At 36.5% G+C, this 23149-nt stretch overlaps 1 protein-coding gene across 5 annotated transcripts in view; it reads left to right on the forward strand.

Annotated features, from left to right (window-relative positions):
• CDKAL1 (CDK5 regulatory subunit associated protein 1 like 1) overlaps window positions 1-23149 on the forward strand; it is a 650929-nt gene that overhangs the window by 273353 nt on the left and 354427 nt on the right. For all 5 annotated transcript variants that reach the window (XM_067752107.1, XM_067752108.1, XM_067752105.1 and 2 more), the window contains one exon: window positions 9130-9233. In XM_067752107.1, coding sequence (XP_067608208.1) covers window positions 9130-9233 — 104 coding nt within the window. The remainder of the gene's footprint in view (window positions 1-9129; window positions 9234-23149) is intronic.

Below are 23149 nucleotides of genomic sequence, written 5' to 3' on the forward strand. Positions count from 1 at the left end.
TAGTCTGGGTAGTTTTTTTGTTTCCAGGAATTTGTTCTTATCAACTAGGTAATACAATTTGTTGGTGTACAATTGTTCATGTCACTCCCTTATAATCCTTTTTATTTCTTTAGAATGAGTAGTAATATCCCACTTTCATTTCTGATTATACTAGAGTCTCCTCTTTTTTTTTTTTTTTTTGTCTGTTTTTTTGTTTTGTGCGGTACGCGGGCCTCTCACTGTTGTGGCCTCTCCCGTTGAGGAGCACAGGCTCCGGACGCGCAGGCTCAGCGGCCATGGCTCACGGGCCCAGCTGCTCCGTGGCATGTGGGATCTTCCCGGACCAGGGCACGAACCCATGTCCCCTGCATCAGCAGGCGGACTCTCAACCACTGCGCCACCAGGGAAGCCCTAGAGTCTCCTCTTTTTGTTCTTAGTCCGTCTAGCTAAAGGTTTGTCAATTTTATTGATCTTTTCTGAAGAATCAACTTTCAGTTTTGTTGATTTTCTCTTTTGTTTTTCTATTCTCTATTTTGTTTACCTTTTCTAAAATCTTTATTTCCTTCATTCTGCCAGCTTTGATTTTAGTTTATTCTTCTTTTTCTGTATACTTACATTGTAATGTTGGGTATTGATATGAGATCTTTCTTTTTTAAGTGTTTATAGCTAGCTTTGAAACTTCCCCATGGAACTCCTTTATCTGCCTCCCGTAAGTTTTGGTGTGTGGTGTTTGTTTTTGTTCATCTCTAAGTATTTTCTAATTTCTTTTGTGATTTCTTTTCTGATTCGTAGGTTATTTAAAAGTGTGTTGCTTAATTTCCACAATTTTGTGAATTTTCCCTCTTCTTTTTGTTACTTATTTCTGACTTCATTCTCTTGTGGTCAGAGAAGAAACTTTGTATGATATCTATCTTTTAAAATATTTGGGGGACTTCCCTGGTAGTCCAGTGGTTAAGACTTTGCCTTCCAATACAGGGGGTGTGGGTTCGACCCCTGGTCAGGGAGCTAAGATCCCACATGCCTTTCGGCCAAAAAACCAAAAAACATAACACAGAAGCAATATTGTAACATACTGAATAAAGACTTTAAAAAAATGGTCCACATCAAAAAAAAATCTTAAAAAAAATAAAGTATTTGGAGTCTTAATTTGTGGTTATATGGTCTGTTCTGGAAAATGTCCTATGTTTATTTCGTTGTTGTTGGGCAATTTGCCATTCAAATCTTCCCTTGGAAGTTGCTAGCCTTCAGCTGACTCCAGAGTTCCAAAATAGTTACACCAGACAGATTCTGCCAGTGCAGTTGTTGTCTAGGTGGGGAGACAGATTCCTGGAGCTTCCCACTGTGCCATCTTCCCATAATCCTTCCCAACAATCACGTATTCTTACCTAGAGTAAGTTATTGTGTCTTAAGAGAAGTAGAGTACAATCAGTGATCAAAGAATTTCAGATAAGATTGATTGCATCTTTCACTTGGCCATCTATGCAACTTTGCTAGTTTTTAAATCCCTTTCGGCCTCACTTTCCTGTATGAAAATTAAGGATAATGATACTTATATCAAGATTGTTGTGAGGATAAATGAAACAATATAAGTGTATGGCTGAGTGTCTGGCGAGCTTTCAGCAACCATCTTTTACTCTTATTAGCACCTCCCACACCCCAAATGATTTTAAAGCTTGTGATGATTTTTTTTTTTTTTTTTTTTGCGGTTTGCGGGCCTCTTACTGTTGTGGCCTCTCCCGTCGCGGAGCACAGGCTCTGGATGCGCAGGCTCAGCGGATGGCTCACGGGCCCAGCCGCTCCGCGGCATGTGGGATCTTCCCGGACCGAGGCACAAACCCGTGTCCCCTGCATCGGCAGGCGGACTCTCAACCACTGCGCCACCAGGGAAGCCCTTGTGATGATTTTTATAGAGATTGATGGGTGATGATGATAAGGATATCTCTTTCAGGTAAAGGGAATGAGAAATAAGGGTACAGAGTTTAAATATGATGGCACAAGTTTTTGAAACAAAGGATATAGCACAGCAGCTAATGGGGGTAGGATAAGGAAAAAATATAGCTGCAATTGTTTTTGAATTTTGTACAGATAGAAGGGTTAGCAGCTGGGTTCCCAGACCTACCTCTGACCCCCCCCCTCCCCTCCCCCCCAGATGAAAAGGAACTCCACAAAGGGCACAATTACAGTTAAAGACAGAGGTGGTAATTATTAGAATGAATTTTTCGAGTAGGAGATTGAGATTGGAGATCGAGGCAGTAACTCAGGTGGAGAGATTTGTTACATTGGAGGAGTCCTGGCCACAGGAAGCTTAAAGAACTTAGGATATATTCTGCTAGTTTTTCAGGTGTTATTTTTCCTTTGCTTGTTCAGGATTTTGATCTTGGCAAATAGGAATTATAATTTGAAGATCCAATCACATTTTGCTAAGAGTATCTCTTGTATTTATTTAAAAGATCAGAAAGTGTGTAATTTTCCTGGAAATACTTTAAAATACTTTAAAAACCATGATGAGGGCTCACAATAGGCGATATTTAACAGTCACGTCTGGCACAGCCTACTGTGTGTGAACCTTCTATTTCTTGAGTGTTTGTTTTTTCTTTGCTTCAGGAGGCTTCCATATGGAAGGCCACAATATGATTTTTCCAAGGTTTTGCTCTATGAAGGGCTTATTTTGTAAAGTTTGAAGCTTTCAGAAAGATAATGCTCTGTCAACTGATTAAAAATAAATAAGGATTAAATTATGTGAGTGGCACAGAATGTTAGTTTGAAGTGTTAATGTTATTGTTAAAACAATAGTTTCTGCATATTTCAAATTATCTTTGACCCTAAGCAGAGAGAAGCAGAATCCTGAGTCACATAAGCTTTTTTTCGCCTTAAAAAAAGTGATATTAGTGTGGGTGAAACTTTAAAAGTATAACTCTGATTTTTAAATTATTCCCAAACTTCTGATATCTAAAGATGCTCTTTAGAAGAAAAAGCCTAATGTATTAAAACTTTTAATTTTTCTTTGCTTTATGTGGTTTTGCTATCAAACTGGCATGTTGTTGTGCATTTGAACCCTTTGAAATATTTTTATTTTTAATTTTAATTGTGAAAATTTATTGTTATTTCACATATTTAGTTTCTGTAATTTAAAAATATTCTACCGCAGATGCTTTTTAAGACTTGAGTTATACTGCTATATTAAATGCCCAGTCTGTCTCTGCTTCTGAGGTTTTTAGTTATTTCTTGGCCTGTGGCCATATAACAACCTGTACAAAGATGAGTAGGTAGAGTGTGCTACCTTTATGCTTCTATCACAACAGGCTATGTCTGTTCAGGATTTTGCCTCTTCCTTGCAGTTCAACAGCCATCTCTTTTTGGTTTTGGCTTTCAACAGTCAACCTTCAAAGATCTTTTGTTTTGTGACGGTTAAAGAAACTGGCTCAGTGTTCTTACTCTTAGACAATTATTTAATTGTTTACAGATAACTGAAACTACTAAAGGTTTCTATGATGAATCCTTTTATTTTGTTGGAGGCTTGTCATGTCGAAATGATTGGTCATCATAATTCCTGGTGTTTGAGAAGATTGTTTTTAAGCCAAATAGCATCAAAAAGCTCTTTCTTTCTTTTCTGATTTTGTATTGGATATTTTTCCTGTGTATTATAACAAATATCTCTCCTTTTTAAATTGAAGACATAGCAGATTTAATGCTTGATTAGTGCTGTTATAACATGCTTATAGAAATGCTCTCTATAGAAATTTTCACTTTATTGAAATAATATGAAGTATTACTTTGGTAATTGCAGATAAGGATGAACCCATCTTATACAATAAAGAGTTTAGAACTTCAAAAGTATATCACATCAACAACTCTAATTAACCCCAAGGGAGCAATTTAGTGAAGAATATTTTGAATTCTTAATGTACTATTTATACTTACTGGCTTATTTTGATTATTATAAATGTTTCCAAATATCAGCTTGTTTTATTTAAATGTTTTAGTACATTTTCATGAGTGATTTTCCATGGAGGGGGGAATACATTTCCACCTTTATTAAGTGAGCCAGTAGGAAAACATGATTTCATTTCCATAGTTGATTTAAGTCAACCTATCAGCAACACGTCTGTTCCATAAAGTTAGGTACCCCTGGAACATGATAGTGCATAATTAATTCCTTACAGAATTGTTTAGAACAGTTGCATTAAAGTTACTGATCACTTACTAGGTGCCGGCAGTATTCTAAGTGTTTTATGTGTGTTAATTGATTTATGTTATAAATATTTAAAATACATGTTTCCCTTCTGTTTTCCTTCCCCTTCTCTAGGCTAGTGTCCCTTAAGAAAGTTATTTTTAAGAAATAGCCCAAGTTAGAAATAGTATTAGCTTTTATCGAGATTGTCCACTTAATTTATGGAGCTCTCCATTGGAAATAAGTAGTATCGAGGGTAGAGAGAGCAGATTCCTCAGAACGGTGCCGATTCAACTTGAGTGAATGGCAGTCATGAGGGGGGATCCCAGGTGAATGAATAAGGGGTCTTTTGCATTGAGCCCATCATGAAGCCACCGAGGAGAAGGACAGAGAGAGGAATCAGCTTGGAGGACCTGAGCAGTAGAATTTAAGAACCATGGCAAGACAAACAAGGTGACATATTTTGCCACAGAGCAGCAGTTGGATGAAAAACAGAACTTATAAACAACAACGGTGAAATAACTAGTTTGGGCCAGTGGATGGACAAGAAGCCTAGCCTTAGATTTCCAAAGAATAAAGGAGAGAAACAGGTTTTAAACAAACAGTTCCATACACAGGATGATGAATACCAGCCATATCTTTGAATATATGTGTTGTATTACTTTATATCTCATGTCAGATGATTGCCTGTCTTACTATTATTTCTTATCTGCATTTGTCTATAGCTAGGATATTTGATACATATTTATTCTGGGGAGGCAGCTTGGTATGGAAACAGGAGGGAATTTGAAATTTGGCAGGCTTATATTTGAATTTTAGCTGTTACATGTCTCAGACAAGCTACTTATCTGATTTTCCCCCCACGATTTTACTGATATAATTGCCATATAACATTGTGTAAGTTTAAGATGCACAACACAATTATTTGATATATGTATATATTGTGAAATGTTTACAACAGTTTTAGTTAACATCCCTCGTTTTACATAATTACAGATTTTTTCTTGTAATGAGAACTTTTAAGTTCTGTTTTCTTAACGCTGTTGAGATATATGATACAGAATTGATAACTACAGTCACCATGCTGTACATTACACCCCCAGAATTTATTTATTTTATAACTAGAAGTTTATAACTTTAGACCACCTTCACCCTTTTCCCCCACCTCCCACAAATCTCACCCTCTGGTGATCAACAATATTTTCTTAGTTTCTATGAAGTTGGGTTTTTTCAGATTTTGTATGTTTATTTTAGATTCCACATATAAGTGAGATCATACAGTATTTTTCTTTCTCTGACTCACTTATTTCAGTTAGCATAATGCCCTCAAGATCCATCCATGTTGTTGCTAATGGCAGGTTTTCCTTATTTTTAATAGCTGAATAACATCCCATTGTTTAAACGTATCACATTTTCTTCATCCGTTCATTTGTTGAAGAACAGTTGGGTTGTTTCCATGTTTGGCTATTGTAGATAATGCTGCAATGAAAATGAGTTTGCAGAAACCTCTTTGAGGTAGTGATTTCATCTCCTTTGGAGATAAACCCAGAAATGGAATTGCTGGATCATATAGTAGTTCTATTTTTAATTTTTTGAGGAACCTCTATACTGTTTTTCATGGTGGCAGTACCAATTTACATTCCCACCAATAGTGCACAAGGGTTCCTATTTGTCTACATCCTTGCCAGGTGTTGTTAACTCTTATCTTTTTGATAATAGCCTTTCTATCAAGTGTGAGGTGATACTGTGGTATTGATTTGCATTTTCTTGATGATTAGTGATGTTGAGTATCTTTTCTTGTACCTGTTGGCCATTTGAATATTTTCTTTGGAGAAATGTCCATCCATATTATTTGGATGTCTTAAAATTGGATTATTATTATTTATTATTGAGGTGCATGAGTTTTTAAAAATATATTTTGTATATTAACCCCTTACCAGATATTATGAATCCCTTATTGTAGAGTAGTAATCATATATTATTATGAATTTATTATGAATCAGATATATGGTTTGAAAATATTTTCTCCCATTCTGTTGGTTGCCTTTTCATTTTGTTGATTGTTTCCTTTGCTGTGCAGAAGCTTTTTAGTTCGATGCAGTCCAACTTGCTTGTTTTTGCTTCTGTTACTTGTGCTTTAGGTGTCATATCCAAAAAAATAATTGCCAAGAACAATGTCAAGGAGCTATTTCCCTGTGTTTTCTTCTAGGAGTTTTATGGTTTCTGGACTTACATTTGTCTTTAATCCATTTTGAATTAATTCTTGTCAATTGTATAAGTTAGTGATAGTTTCATTCTTTTGCATGTGAATATCCAATTTTCCCAGCACTATTTGTTGAATAGACTATCTTTTCTCCATTGAGTATTCTTGGCTCCTTTATCAAATGTTAGTTGACTGTATATGCGTGAGTTTATTCCTGGGCTCTCAATTCTTTTATGTTGGTCTATTTGCCTGTTTTTACACCAGCACCTACTGTTTTGATTACTATAGCTCTGTAATATAGTTTGAAATCAGGAACTGTGATGCCTCCAGCTTTGGTGATTTTTTTTTTTTCTTTCATCAATGTCTTAAACTTCTCATTGTACAGCTCTTTCACCTTCTTGGTTACATTAATTCCTGGGTATTTTATTGTTTTTGCTGTTGTAAATGGGATCATGATTTAGTCTTGGTGGGTTGCATTTCTAGCTTATTTATTTACTCTAGCTTGTTCAGTTAGTTGGTGTGTAGTTGTTCATAGTATACAGTATCTTATGCGCCTTTGTTTTTCTGTGGAATGAGCTGTATTATCTGACTTTTTGTTAGCAGATTCTTCATCTGTAAGATGGAGATAGTAACATCAACTCTAGAAGAGTTAAATGAGATAATGTATGTGAAACATCTAGCAAAATGCCTGGTGCTCAATCAGGGCTAAACAAAAGTGAGTTACTCTCCCAAGGAGAAGCCAAAAAAAAAAAACCAGTTTTCTTTTTGCCCTTGTTATGGAACAGATGGAAATTGAAAAGCGAAGACATATAACAATTGGGAGACTGGAACCTCTATTCATAAGAGAGAGGCCACAATTTGTGTGTGTGTGTGTGTGTGTGTGTGTGTGTGTGTGTAAATGGCTTAGGAAGAAAGGAATGTTAGCTGTTTAAGAACATGTGGTCAGTTAAAAATCAAAATGTGTGTGTTGTTTCACTTAAGAGCTCCATGCAAAAATAATTAGAAATTAAGCATTACATTGTTGCCTCCTGAGTTCAATGATTTATATGTATTTTAAAGTCATATATTAACAGAATTACACATTGGCCAGTTATAATTATTAAAAGTTGTTTTCCTCTGTTTGAAATTTTAAAGGATTTGTATAATGATGGTCTTTTAAAACCTTGCTATTTATTATAGCAGTTGAGTCATTGAAGAAATGTTATTCTTTGTTTTGTTCAATGTTGTTGAGCCTTATCTTTCTGGCATAAGAATATCTTATTATATGTAATTGTTTTTCTTTAATTTTATAATAAGAAAATTTATTTAAACTATATTTTTAAATTATAAGAGTAGAACAAACATTTTAGGTTTTTTTTTAAATTAATTTGTTTATTTCTGGCTGCATTGGGTCTTCATTGCTGCACGTGGGCTTTCTCTAGTTGCAGCGAGCAGGAGCTACTCTTTGTTGTGGTACGCGGGCTTCTCATTGCGGTGGCTTCTCTTGTTGTGGAGCACAGGCTCTAGGCATGTGGGCTTCAGTAGTTGTGGCACACGGGCTCAGTAGTTTTGGCTCGTGGGCTCTAGAGCTCAGGCTCAGTAGTTCTGGTGCATGGGCTTAGTTGCTCTGCAGCATGTGGGATATTCCCAGACCAGGGCTCAAACCTGTGTCCCCTGCATTGGCAGGCGGATTCTTAACCACTGCGCCACCAGGGAAGTCCAACATTTTAGTTTTTAAAAAACAATTCTGTATCATGTCTGAAGTATTTTGGGAATTAATCCTATTTTTTGATTTTTTTAAATTAATGTTGTCATTATTCTTCTTTACTTTGACTAATATAATCCCAAAGAGCATTCACTGGACATGTTTTAATATTTTTTTCTGATTTCAAGGAGTTAAAAATATTATCTGAAGATTTCTTAGGGTGTACTTTCTTACGAGAATTCTGTACTGCCTCTTTATTCTTTTTAAACATTTTATTTATTTATTTGGCTGCATTGGGTCTTTGTTGCTGTGCGCAGGCTTTCTCTAGTTGCAGCGAGCAGGGGCTACTCTTCATTGCAGAGCACAGGCTCTAGGTGCATGGGCTTCAGTAGTTGCAGAACGTGGGCTCAGTAGTTGCAGTGTGCGGGCTCTAGGGTGTGCGGTCTTCAGTAGTTATGGCGTGCGTGCTCAGTAGTTGTGGCTCGCGGGCTCCAGAGCGCAGGCTCAGTAGTTCTGGCACATGGACTTAGTTTCTCCGTGGCATGTGGGATTTTTCCGGACCAGGGATCAAACCCATGTCCCCTGCATTGGCAGGTGGATTCTTAACCAATGTGCCACCAGGGAAGTCCCTGCCTGTTTATTCTTAAATCATTAGTTAAAAGTTAAATGAAAAGCTTTTTCATTTATGAATAATACGGTATATATAAGTGATACTAAAATTTTAGTTTTATGATAGCCAAATAAATGTCATTGGTTTTAAAAAATGTGAATCTTTAATTTGTTTTGATTAACCATTGTAAGCATTTATCATTTTTGTTTCCACATTAATGTGTGCATTTGAAGATAATATGGGATTTGTACAATCTTTCTTGAATAGTTGAAACTTAACAGAATTGCAAATTGCAGATTTTTGTGCCTGGTGGAAATAAAATAAATATGAAGCATGGTAGATATTCATTTTTTATATCTCTTACATAACCTGGCAAATGATACTAAAACAGCACTTTGGTGTATGTTTTGGATATTTTTTCCCGTGTTAAGTGTGCACTGTCTTTAAAAATTTAACTTTATTTATTGCTGTCGTTTGAACAGGTGTCTCAATGCTTGTACCTACTGCAAAACTAAACACGCCAGAGGAAATTTGGCCAGTTATCCAGTTGATGAGTTAGTAGATAGAGCCAAACAGTCTTTTCAAGGTAAGAGTTTCTAGAATTCTGTGTGATTATAGTCTTTTCAATAAATTATAATAGTCTTCTAAGTAACAGTTCACTTTAGATACATGCTTCTTTAGCTTTCTGAAGAGTTTACAAATATTTCAGCTTATCTCATAGAAGATGTTACCAGATTCAGGTTATAATATTGACATAACTCCCCTTTCACCACTCTTCTGTTTTCTTATGACTCTAAGGTAAGTGACGTATTTTGAAATTCATCACCTATCTTTATATTCCATGGAAGAGACAAAAAAATAAAAATGAAAGCCATGACCTTCTGTTGTGTGTTAATAAGACTTTTGTGGACTGAGTGAAATACTCAAGATTTCTCCCTCTTTCTTTGGTAATTCTTGGTCCATTCAGAATATAGAGCTAATAAGGGTTACCAGGAGTTTTGGAAAGAGAAGGTAGGTTTTACTATGAGCCAGAAGAGAGAACCCTCGTCATCCACAGGACTGCTGTGGGGCAGTAAATATTGGTACTGGTAGAGAGTCCTAATGAGAACAATTTTTGTGTGGGTGGCCAGCTACTTTTGAATCATCACTTGCTGGAAAATGTGATTGCCTAGGTATCTCTCAGCATATAGTAAGACGTATCTGTAACACGAGTCTCAGTTGTGTTGAGTCACAGTTGTGTTGATACCTAACCATAAATTGCCCCTTTTGTCTTGGCTTATAATACGTGTATATAACACTGCTGTGTTTTTATAACCAACATGAGATAATCTATTGTCTCATAATCCTGTGGGTTAGTAGTTATTGGTAATGTACTTTTCCTTTTAGCAAGTAACTTGGAGAGCTACTTTCAGTACTTCACGTCCTGCATCTCAGAATGTATGAGTTCCAAACAAACTTATTCAGTCTAAAGCTTTTATCAACATGAATTTGAAATGCTCTTTATAGCAGAGAGAAAAACACCCTTGAATAATCTAACACGTCTCAACAATTTTTTTTCTACCTTTATATTCTTAGCACAGTCCCCTCCTCTGTTCACATTCAGCTTGTATTGAAAGAAATAAATGGAAACTCACTGACTCTTGCAGTTGTTTGCTTTCAGAGCCAGGTAATTGTCTAATCTTAGGAAAAGTCTGGGTGGTTGTCTTTTCTGCAACATGGCTACTTTAAGGATTTTTCAGAAAGGGCATGAATTTGCACAGAAACCTACTTTATTTGAAAAATGATCCCTTTGCTGGCATTCTTACTTAGTGTTTGTTTTTCCATATATCTGTTGGATAATGGAGATGTTAAAACTATATGATCTATCCACCTAACTCTGCAAATTGGAAGGTATTCAAATTACAAATACAAGTGACTTTGCTGGTTAAGGTGAGCGATTCAAAGAATATATCAGAGGTCAGCAGTGATTTAGTGGCTATTTATAGAGAAAGTATTAGAAGAGGTTTATTTAATACTACTTTCATCATCATCAGTAGATACGGATGTGCTTGGTTATTCCCAACCAAGGAATGTTTGCAATGTAAAGTTTTTCTTTTTCTTTTTTTTTGAATTTTATTTTATTTATTTTTTATACAGCAGGTTCTTATTAGTTATCTATTTTATACATATTAGTGTGTATATGTCAATCTCAGTCTCCCAATTCATCCCACCGCCACCACCACCCCGCCTGCCACTTTCCCCCCTTGGTGTCCGTATGTTTGTTCTCTACATCTGTCTCTATTTCTGCCCTGCAAACCGGTTCATCTGTACCATTTTTCTAGATTCCACATATCTGCGTTAATATACGATATTTGTTTTTCTCTTTCTGACTTTTTTCACTCTGTATGACAGTCTCTAGGTCCATCCAAGTCTTTACAAATGACCCAGTTTCATTGCTTTTTATGGCTGAGTAATATTCCATTGTATATATGTACTACCACATCTTCTTTATCCATTCGTCTGTCAGTGGGCATTTAGGTTACTTCCATGACCTGGCTATTGTAAATAGCACTGTAATGAACACTGGGGTGCATGTGTCTTTTTGAATTATGGTTTTCTCTGGGTGTATGCCCAGTAGTAGGTGTAAAATTTTTCTGTTGTCTTGTTATCTGAATATTAGGGTTGAAATGGAAGGCTAGTTTTCGGACTGGCAGGCTCATTTTATTGCTATGTGGAACTGTTACTAAAATATCGAGGTCATAACTTTCTAGGTAAGCCAGTGTGTTTAGGCAATTTTAAGTCCTAAGATGCTCTTTGCCATAGGAGAGTTTGAATTCAAAACAGTGCTCTGCTGCTTACTAGCCACATGATCTGACCAAGGTACTTGACCTATATACAAGCCATGGTTTTCTCATTACTGTGACATTAAGTGTTGCTTGTTGTTTGAATTTGAGATAACTTACATTAAGTAATTGGTTGTGTCCTTATTATGAAGAAGTCATGTTACTTAAACTGAAGGAATTTAAAATAAATCCAACAAGAGAAGTCTAATTTTGAGTGAGAATATTGGAACATCTAATATTGGAACATTTAATGATTAGAATCAAAAGACAAATTTTCTTTTGCTTCTACAATATGTCTTATGAAAAATGTCTCTACAGATAGAAACTAGTATGACAATTACCTTTTATTTTCTTAATTTGAGAATTGCAAATTCATGCTAAGGGTGGTCTTATAATCTCACAATAGGAAATAGCAGTCTATAAGCTCACATTTTAAAGACATTGAGTTAGCAGCATTGTCTTTTTTTTCTGCAGAAGACATTGGGATCATAAGGGTCTTACAGGATTCCTGTGTTTGAGTTTTAAAATTGCGAAGAAGGGACTTCCTTGGTGGTCTAGTGGTTAAGACTCTGCTTCCACTGCAGAAGGCGCAGGTTTGATTCCTGGTCAGGGAACTAAGGTCCCTCATGCCGTGCAGCACAGCCAAAAATTTTTTAAAATAAATAAATAAAATTGCGAAGAATAATTATGAAGTTAAATGTAATAGAAGAAATAACCTGTTTTTCGTATTCTTGTGACTTCTCTGTAATTCATTCTTTAGTAATTCAGATAGTAGGAACGTTTGGGGGGGTCAGAGCCCCTTAAATTCTACATTATACCATTATTAAATTGTCCTATAATCAGTAATAAACATTATGATTCTTTGAAAATTTACTCTAAGATGAAAAGTCTAAATATGCTGTCAGTAAATTTTAGTGCTATGTTTAAAGCCGTCCTGTCAGTGCAAGTTAAATTTCCCAACTGAAAATTGCGTTTCCTTTCTTGCTTTTCCTTTAAGTTTTAAATGACTGTGTGTCACAAATACAAAGTGATTTAAAAAAAAAAACTCTACACCAATTGTAGAATAGGGATTACAATCCTGGTTGCCAGTCACGTGACAGACTATTACAATAAGATCACAATTTCTTTCTGAGTAGCATATTTATGAAACATTTTATATTCATAAACATTTATTTCTTAGAAGTGTAATGAGTGAAGAGACTAGGGCTAACCCATAGGCAAGGGAGCATTCAGAAGAGATTCTGAAATAACCATGAAATCATTCTGAATATAAAATGGTTTCCTAACATACTAAAAATATACTGACTGTACATTCAGCTGCCAGGAATGAGAAAGGGAGCTCATTAACTTTTGAATGGATATCAGTAAATAAAATTGTTTATATTTTTGAATGGAAACTTTAGTTTACCTTTTGTGCAAAAAATATAGTTTATATTTCACTGGTTTCCTAGCATTTTTCTTTTTTGGACTTATCCTAGCCCCTTGACATTTTCATGGACTATTTTTACCTTCTCAGTGTGTGTATCATTTTTGTGGGCAGTTCTGCATATGACTATAATATTTACCAGGTTAATTTCTGGGTATCATCACATTGTTCTAACAGACCATTGGGAAACCTCTCCCCTCACTTCCTCACTTATGCCAAACTTTAGGTTTTAAAATTTCCTAGTCTTTGGGGGCTGGGGTTTGACATGGTTGCATTTTAGACATCTAGAAAAACATGTCAAGCAATGACCTATACTTTGTTGGGGCCAGAATGAATTTACAAGCTAGTATTTTCTAGGATATTTGTATTGATTTTTCTCTAGCAACTAATCAATCAGTTTCAGTTGTATAAGTGATGGAGCAAACCTTTTTAAGTGTGCTGGGTGAGTGGTGTGGAAACAACACCTTTCACTGCTGTCTCTGGAATCAAAATGTAGAGATGATGGATGAGCTGTTTTTATAGCTCTCATGTGCTTTTCTAGATCTCATTTCTGTGTTGCTACTTTTTTTCTCCCTCATAAATCTGAACGTCCCCCACAAGATAAGTGGCATAAACCAGTTATGGAAAGGTAAATAAATTAAGATGAAATATTCAGGGCAAGGAGAAAATTTCTTGATGCTTAGTGATTTCAAGATTAATGTTGGAATTTTATGAAATGAATTCTGTTTTATTTCAAGACTTGCAAAGATACTGTCTATTGTGTATGAGATTAATTATGCAGTGCAGCTGGAAAACATTGCTTCCTGCCCTTTTAGATAGGAAAGGATATGAGCAATATTTGATTTTCTGGTGTATGAACTTCAGATTGTTGAGCTGTTGCATTTGACTTATCACCTTTAGCAATGAGTACTGTATATTGATTTTCATCTAAGCTTAAAAAGAGACCAATAATTGCATCCTATTAATTTATATTGGCAGTTATTTAAATGTCTTTTATTCCTTTATCTTTTCATTTGTGCTGTGTTCAAATTGAGAAATCTGTTTCTTCTATAGGATTAATAATGTTACTGTACATATCTGTTATACATTGTCAACTTCCAAAAAGGGATTTTAGGCAGCTTACATTAAATGATTGTGTGTAAATAGACCATGAAAATAAAGGGTGTATGAAATGTTGTGTTATATGTTGTGTTATGTTTCAAGAGGGAAGATAATTATACCAACTTGAATCTTGGCTGATTGGTGTATTGGTATGAAGTTGGTATATTCAAGTTGGTGAATCTTGGCTGTTCCAAAGAATAAGGAGATAGGGTGATGTATATAACTTGTATGAATGTATAAAAGCAAGGATATATTTTTTAAAATTAATTAATTTATTTTTGGCTCTGTTGGTTCTTTGTTGCACATGGGCTTCTCATTGTGGTGGCTCCTCTTGTTGTGGCGGGCGGGCTTCTAGGGCACGTGGGCTTCAGTAGCTGTGGTGCGCCGATTCTCTAGTTGTGACTCGCGGGCTCTAGAGCGCAGGCTCAGTAGTTGTGGCGCACGGGCTTAGTTGCTCCACAGCAAGTGGGATCTTCCTGGACGGGGGATCGAACCCGTGTCCCCTACCTACATTGGCAGGCAGATTCTTAACCACTGCACCACCAGTGAAGTCCCAAGGATATAGTTTATAATGAGAAATCTACATGTTTCTAGACTGTAAACGCTAAGAAGAATTATTTTCTTATATTCTTTTCTAAGAGACATTGACAAAGATAATAGAAATGCCTTTAGCTGGCAGTGTGTAGAATTTTAAGATATAGTTTCTACATTGTCTTTTCTTCTGTTGATTCTTACAGATCCCCCAATATAATATTAAACTATAACTTTTAAAGACATTTTAATGGGGGGAGCTAAATAAATGTAATGTACATAATACATATAACTTGATAGGGAGATCTGATGCCTTAAAGAGCTGTTTATCAGATATTTAGTTTAAATAAGCTGAGATTAATCACTCTTATTTCAGAGAATGTTAGTTAAGGCTATCTGTGGCAGACCAGAGTATGATTTACTTGGTTCTTGCCTCTTTACACCTTTGAGTTTCTAAGTCAGTGGTGTTCAAAGTTTTCTTAGCAATAAAGGAACTTTCTTCAGATGAATTTTGGAAAGTGAAAGCAGAACTGCCAGGATTGAAGTAGAGGTGGGGCCCTGTTTAATGAGCCCTTGCTTCTGAGGCCTTTCCTCAGAACCTTTAGGATTTGGCCTGAATTGGCTGGTGTAGTTTAGTATTTCTCTAGTGTATCCTTAAGTACACCAGTCCAGGGCTGGAAGATGTTTTCTTAAAGGGACAGATGGTAAATATTTTAGACTTTGTGTGCTACAAGGTGTCTGGTGCAACTGTTCATTTTTGTCCTTCTAGCATAAAAGCAGCTACAGACAGTACATGAATCAATGGGAGTGGCCGTGTTCGAATAAGGGTTTAATGGTCAACTTTGGAGAAAGCTAACTTAAAGTAAATGAGACGTTATTGGGAACTTCTTATTGTCTCTAATATGCTAATACACATCATAAATTCATAAGAGATGGATGTAGTCTTTAGAAACTCATGTTGATCTAGAATAGATTAGTATTATCAGTCTAGCTGTTCATTTTAGTCATGTGGAAATTTTATAAAACCAAAACCACACTGATGTCTGTGTCCCATTGCTGACTACTGCATCATCATTTCTGTGGATTGGGAGGCCCTGCATTTTCTAAAATATAGTTGATTCTAACATATAAGCCAGAGTTGAGAACTTGCATTGAGAACCACTAGTTTAGATAATTTTTTGGTTGAAGTTATTAAATGAACTGACCCTCTTGACCTCTAGAGGGATTGTGGGGAGGAACCCTGGTTGATTAGTAAAGAACGAGCCATGTAGCACAGGGAACTCTACTCATTGCTCTGTGGTGACCTAAATGGGAAGGAAATCCAAAAAAGAGGGGATATATGTATACCTATAGCTGACTCACTTTGTTGTACAGTAGAAACTAACACAACAATAAAGCAACTATACTCCAATAAAATTTAATTAAAGAAAAAAAAAAAGAATGAATCAGGTTAGGGAGGTTGGCAGGTCAGAACAGCGTGTTGTTCATTTGCAGACACCACCCTGCTAGTAAGTGGCTGGTTTCGGAATCCAGTGGTGCTTATTTAGTGAAAAGGCTCGGTGATTTTTGTTTTCTCCAGGTATCACAAAAGGGTTAGCTGGCATTTTATGAGTGTTTATTTACTGTGCTGTATGGGAATTAAAAGGGTGGAAAAGATGGGGTCCTTGTCTCCAAGGAGCTCCTCCTAGTTTAGGAGGACAGAGTAGCCAGTTGGACTAATGAGCATTAAAAGTACACAGACCCAGGAAGCAAGTCTTCAGATGGCAAAAACCATTGAGCCTTTTAACTTAAATATCTCTACATTTGGAAAACATCCGTTATCTGTCAGGGTGGTGTCAGCAAATTGGCAGCCCTCGTGCTGCGCCTCTGCCTTCCCAACTCCAGGCATCCTTTACTGATCAACCAGGCTTTCCCCAAAGAATCCCTCTTAATACAGAGTTCTTATTAGCCACTGCTTAGTATTCCAGATGAAATCCACTTGCCATCCTTAATCTTAAGGTTTATGTGATGCTAGAGGTCTATGAAAGAAAGAAACCAAACAGTGACTCTAACTGAAGTAACCATTGGAACTATATAGTTGTTATGTTGCCATTCATTCAACAAATATTTATTGAACGTTTATTCGAAACAGTTCATATTTCTCCTGATAGGCACATGCATTAGAAAAGCGGTGATAACAATACATCATTATAATCAGCCTTTCATTACTTCTGCCAATAAGATAGGGAGGCCAGTGGTGCGGTTTGCTTATCTCTGCTGTGGGAAACAAGGATGCAGTCCCAAGGCTGTTTTACGAAATCACATCTGTTCATAATTCTCTAAGCTTTCGTAGTTCAGAGTACATGTAATCCAAAGTACGGAAAATTTGGAGCTTCTGGGAATACGTTTTCATATCCATCCCCCACTGTTACTGGTGAGTTTTATCTTTTTTACTCTATTTTGTTCCACAAAACAACCTGCAAGAATGCAAGTAAGTATGAAAACCATATAAAATAATGAGACCTTGGGAAAGGAGATGAGGAAAGTCAAGACTTGGTGCAGCATTGGAACACGGGAAAGTAAGCCATAGTCAGATAGGCAGTTTCGACTCTGAACTTTTCTTAAAAGCTTATATAGTCTATAAGGAATAAAAACAACCCAACTTGGCATTAGATTTGCAAGAAAATTTTCACATGTGAGCTCTTCTAGGGAGTACTGAGAGATGCATCAGGTCTCAACAGCATCCCTTTAACACTCAGACTCACTTACTGAGTTTCTTAAACTTGTATGCTTTGGCATTCCTTGTTAAAACTTGCAGCCGTGCCCTGTAAAGCATAACACTCTGGAAGGATTTCTTGGGAGGCTAAGACAACACATGCTAAGTATTTGGTACTCCAGTGATCTGACCCCACTTCCATAGTCCTTGGGCACCACAAAGGAATCCTGCTGTGGAGGCTCCTAGCTTAGGGTCTGCATGCCTGAGGTCGTTTAGTGAGATGATATGTCAGAGTGCAGGAAGAAGATACTAGAATTTATATTGATCTGTATTTTCTCTTCCTTAAAAAGTTTTTTGGTGTATGTTTCATATCGTATATAATATATTATTAGCACAGTAGTGCTTGAGTGTCATTAATAAATACATCTCCCTCGGGCTTCCCTGGTGGCGCAGTGGTTGAGCGTCCGCCTGCCGATGCAGGGGACACAGGTTCGTGCCCCGGTCCGGGAGGATCCCACATGCCGCGGAGCGGCTAGGCCCGTGAGTCACTGCCGCTGGGCCTGCGCGTCCGGAGCCTGTGCTCGGCAACGGGAGAGGCCACAGCAGTGAGAGGCCCCCGTACTGCAAAAAAAATAAATAAATAAATAAATACATCTCCCTGGAGATGCATTTAAAAAAATTTTTAAGCGATCCCGGAGAGTGATTTTCTAAAATATGGAGACCACTGATTTAGAGGAACGAATAGCCTGCCCATTTTCCACTGGAAACCCAATTCTTTCTGCCAGCCATTTGGTTTCAGCAGGGCAGCAGAGTTCTTTGCTCTCTGTCAAGGTCCTAAGGTGCTTGTATTCTGTTTTGACTGAGTGCACATCCATCTGCTTTTGAGATCAAATAAGCAAATAATGAAGTTTGTGCCCTTTGGAGGAAACCTGAAGTACTTAACAGACTCTTGCCGAGCGTCCACTCAGAGGCAGGCTCTTGGTCCTCGCAACAAATGTTCCCGCTCTCCTTCCATCTGGGTTTCAGGTCACTGGGGGACTGAGCCAGGAGGGCATCGGGCCAGGCATGGGTGACAGTGTGTATTTGGGTTTAGTAGGTGCTCAATAAATGTTGAATGAGTGGCTAATCCTGAATTGATTATACTCGATGAAATTCCATATGCGACTTGGAACCTACGATGAAAATAAAGCCTGGAAAATCTATATTTCTAAAGTGGGCTAGAGATATTGCTTAGTTTCAGCTGCTCTTCCTTCACAATTGAGTACTGTGTCTTATAACACAGGCTTGATTTTATGATACCAGATTATCTGTGGTGGTGGCAGCTTTCCAGGATTTGCAACAGAGAAATAATTTACTTTTGGAAAGTAGTTCCTGATAGTTAACGGGTATCTGTCATTTTACCAAATGAGTATATCCGTGTAGGTCCGCGTTTCTAGTTATAAATAAATATTTGCTTTGATATTTTTCTTCTATGAAACAGAATTCTGCAAACGATTTCTGGGGACAAGGGGACAGAAGTTAACCAAGGGTTTGCTTTCAGAGTTTGAACTGAGGCTGATCTGTCTCTGGGATCATTTTGGTGAACTTTAAAGGCTGCAAGTTAGTTTTGGAAGGTTGTTTAATGGAATTTTAATAGCCCTGGAAAGATGTGAAAGTGATACTGCTACCTGGTGGTTTGTAAACCTGACCTTTGTGAGATGTTTTCTGGGCAGAAGTACTACTTTGTGATGCCAGCAGCTTTTATTGATTCTGCAGAGTATGCAGTTTTCTAACACTGGCTGTCAATTCATTCCAGCTGAAAAATTATTAAATTTCTTCTCCTGCTTGTGTGGATATTAAATTGCAGTAAACATACTTGCACAATGTCAGGTGCGGCAAGCAAAATTTTCTGCGTGAAAAAAATGTTTGTTAGTGGGACCTTGGCTGGTCAGCAGAGGTTATAAATTTCTGTATTTCTTTTTATTTGTTGCTCTCAGTTATGCTTTTTATTTCTCTTTGTGAGTTCCAACACATTTCTTGTTATTTGTAATATAAGAAAGAAAAGTTTGATTTAGACTGCTGACTTTAAATACTATGCCCTTTAGTTCATTTCTGGTATGGGTGAGAACCTGGGGGTAAGAGGATTTAACCAGTGAAAATATAATTGGGGCAGAATGAGAAAGATCTAATGAAAGAATGTATTGAATGAAAAAGGGAAGGAATGAAGGCTTAGATGATTATACACTCCACATAGATCTTTTTGACTTGTTGAATTTTAGTTAAGGAAGGTGAATGATGGTGAGGTAGTAATCATCTATGGAAGCAGTTCTTAAACTTTACTGTCTCTGAGAATAACCACTGGACCTTTGGGATGTGTATTTAAAATGCAAGTATCTGGCCATATTTGCTATTCAGTAGGTCTGCCATAGACCCGGGAATTTACATTTTCAAATGACTCGCTCAAAATGACCCAGGTAGAGGTGTTGTGAGGACCACTTCTAGAAACTTGTCTAGAGAACCTTCTTGATTCTCAAATACCAAGTCATTTGATCAAAATATTGAATGGAAGTGGAGAAGAAACGTACCATTTACGGTCAAGAATATCAGCATAAACAACGTAAGCTACGTAAATGGTCTTCTACATGTTCATCTCATTAGGAAATACAGATTTGATTTCTCTAAATACCTTCCTCAGTGGGTGTGAAGTGACAGACTTCAGTGGTGTGTGTGGGGACAGTAGCAGTGTTTCATGAGTCAGGCCTGATACAGAATGTGTGTGTGTGCATGTGCATTTGATACGGCATGATTAGAGCTCAGAAATATGGTGGAACTCAAAAAAGTAGCCCAGGAAGTCATCAAAACAAAGAGATCTGAGTCAGAAATCGAAACCAGAGTCTGAAACCAGAAAAGTAGAGAGAAAATAAACCCAAGCACATGGGGAATAAATAGGAGAAAATCCTAGCTAATTAATTAGAATGGGCCACATTGCTTGCCACTTGCAGAGTGCTGGACTTGATTCAGGGATAAAAGGCTACGTGTGCAATGGACAAAACCCACTTTTGTCATAAACATTATTTGAAATATTTAAGCTTAGTTGATTTTACGTTTCATAATTACTTACAGATTTTATAAATACATTTTAGAATCTAAGATTTAACAAACCCAGGGAATCAACAATTCCTGTTTTCTTCTCTCTAAATACCATGTGGATAAACTATTGAAAAATCCTGGTAGACTACTGCTCCGTGGGCCTCATTGAATCACTCCTCCTAGTATTCATGCTTCGTGTAGATAGACCCCTTCCACATTGACTATCTGCTTATCATGTGTCTTGCTTCGGCCAGTGGAACATTAGAAAGCATTATGCAAGCAGAGTTTGATAAGCACTTGTATACTTGGGCTTGTTCTTATGGAATGTTGGAACCCTAAGCCACCTTGAGGGAGGTCCAGCTACCCTACTGGCAGTATCATATGGACAGAGAGATGCATAGTCAGCCCACAGATATTCTAACTGAGACTCCAGATGTGAATGAAGAAGCCATATTGAATGTTCCCACTATCACATTGATCCAAAAATACCTGCCCAGCTGGACCTAATCCACATGCAGAATTAGGAGCAATAATAAATTATTGTTTTAAGCCGCTAACTTTCTGTGTAGTGTGTTTTTCAGCAATAAGTATATTTTGTTAGATATTTAAAAATATATTTTAGTATTAAAATGTCATAATGCCATTATTATATTTACAGTACCTTTTATTCCATATAATATTATTGTATATATATATTCAACAAATATATTCAAGATTGTTTTCCATTAAACTAAATATGGTGGTAATAATAGGATATGGTTTAAACAATTACTGGCATATCACCAGAAACTGTTAGCACAGAGGGAGTTAAAAATCACAGGGCCATGTAGCTTATAGTCTGCAATTTAGTAAGTAAGCCATAATATCACTGAGTGATAAGAGCAGTGATTCAGATAAGCCTTAGATACTGTGGCATTTTGGTTAAGAACAGAAAGGGTTAAATTCTGTTTCCGTAGTTTGTTAGCTCTGTGCCCTTAAGAAAACTGTTTATTCTCTCTCAGGCTTAGTTTTTCGTCTGAGAAATAGGAGTAAAGCATACTCATTAGATAATCAGCATGAATATTAAACAGGATAATGTAATGCTAAATCTGATACTTTGAGAATAATAAATGGTTGCTTATTATTATTGTTGTTGTTCTTAACAATATAGTAAGAGGGCAAGAAGGAGGAAGGGGAACAGAAAAGAGAAAATGCTGTTGCCATTTTATTTTTCTTTATTTTTCTGTTCTGTGTGTATTCACATGCTTTCACATGCCCATGCCTGGCTGTTTTTAAGAAGAAACACTGGCCCGTAGATGTGCTGCTCACACTTTAAAGGGCGGACAGATTACCTGGAGATTTTGTTAGCGTGCAAATTTTGTTTCTAGAGGGTCTTGAGTGGGGCCTGAGAATTTGCGTTTTAAGTTCTCTGTTGATACTGATACTGCTGGTCCTCACGACCTTCATATTTTAGTCTTAAATCTCCTCTTCAGCTGTCATCTCTCACCATTCATAATTTCTTCTTCAATCACACAGAATTTTTTCTTCACACATCTGTGATAGTGCTTACCAGGTGTAGTTAAAGTGACTTGTTAAAATATTTATATTCTCTACCTCCTCTGTGATCTCTGTGATAAGGACTGCTTGGGTCTTACTTATCTTGATATCACAATTAATGTTCAGTAAATGTTTTTTGATACATGCCCTTATGAGTCTCATAAATGTAGACTGGAAACTTCGTCTTTCATCTTACCTACTAGAAGTAGTAAGTGTTCTCAGAACCTTTGAACCCATGAACCTTCTCAATATCTGGCTGTGGATCCTGGAGTTTGAAGGAGTAGTCAGCCAGTATCCTTGATTGGTAATGAGAGAAACATGGACTGTTCACAGATGGAAGGTAATTTGGAGAGGATAACGTGGGTTGGGCACAGTTCAGACTGTTTCTTTCTGTGAATATGAATGTAGACCCATACTATATCATATAAGCAAATAATGGCCAACTAGATAATATTTGAAACAAAGTGAATGTTCTGCATAGGAAATGTTGAAGAAAACTGGATTTAAAAAGATAATAGATGTTTTCTTTGAAAAATTGGGTTGCTATGTATTATATACAAGTGAATTCATTTCTGTTTTTGTATCTATATTTGTTCGCTCTGGCTACATCTGTGCTTTATTTTTTAGATTAGAAATAATTTATATGCAATGGTCTGACCTTCATTTACAGTTGTACTGCCTTAGAGATATAATTCACTGTGTAATTAGTTTTAGTAAAAAGGGAGGGGGGTAGGAGAAGCTTGGCACTATGTTAAGTGGAGAATAATTGAATAAAGGTTTTAAAAATAATTTCTCTAACTGTATTAGCCCAGCATTTGAATGTTTCCAGCAGTATTATTTCTGCAACTAAATTTTCAAATAGTATATGCTTTGTATAAATTCATAAATCTTTCAGTGGCATGAAAATATACCTCTCCATATGAATTTCAAAAATCTGTAAATTTTTTTGCTCTGATTGACTAACATTTTGCTTTTTGATGACTAGTTCTTGATTTAAAATGATGATGTTTAAAATAACTTACTTTTGAGTAAATACAGGAGAATGAGGTTTTCTGTAGCACTTTAGCCAAGGTTAGTGTTGGATTTAATCTTAATTGTTATTACTATTATTTGTTTATTTAACAAACGTTTGTCAAGTACCTATTAAGTGGAAGATTTGTGATAGTGAAGTGCTGTTTACAGTTTACATTTTTTGTAGTGAATCCTGGAACATTTACAAGAAGCAATTTGTGATTTGTAAGTATGACTTGATAGCAGGTTATGAAGCAAAAACATTTTTCTTCACTAAAATATAGAATTTGATAAAATATAAGTTGCTGCTT

Source organism: Pseudorca crassidens, chromosome 10 (assembly GCF_039906515.1).
Source record: "Pseudorca crassidens isolate mPseCra1 chromosome 10, mPseCra1.hap1, whole genome shotgun sequence".
NCBI classification, from domain to species: Eukaryota; Metazoa; Chordata; class Mammalia; order Artiodactyla; family Delphinidae; genus Pseudorca; species Pseudorca crassidens.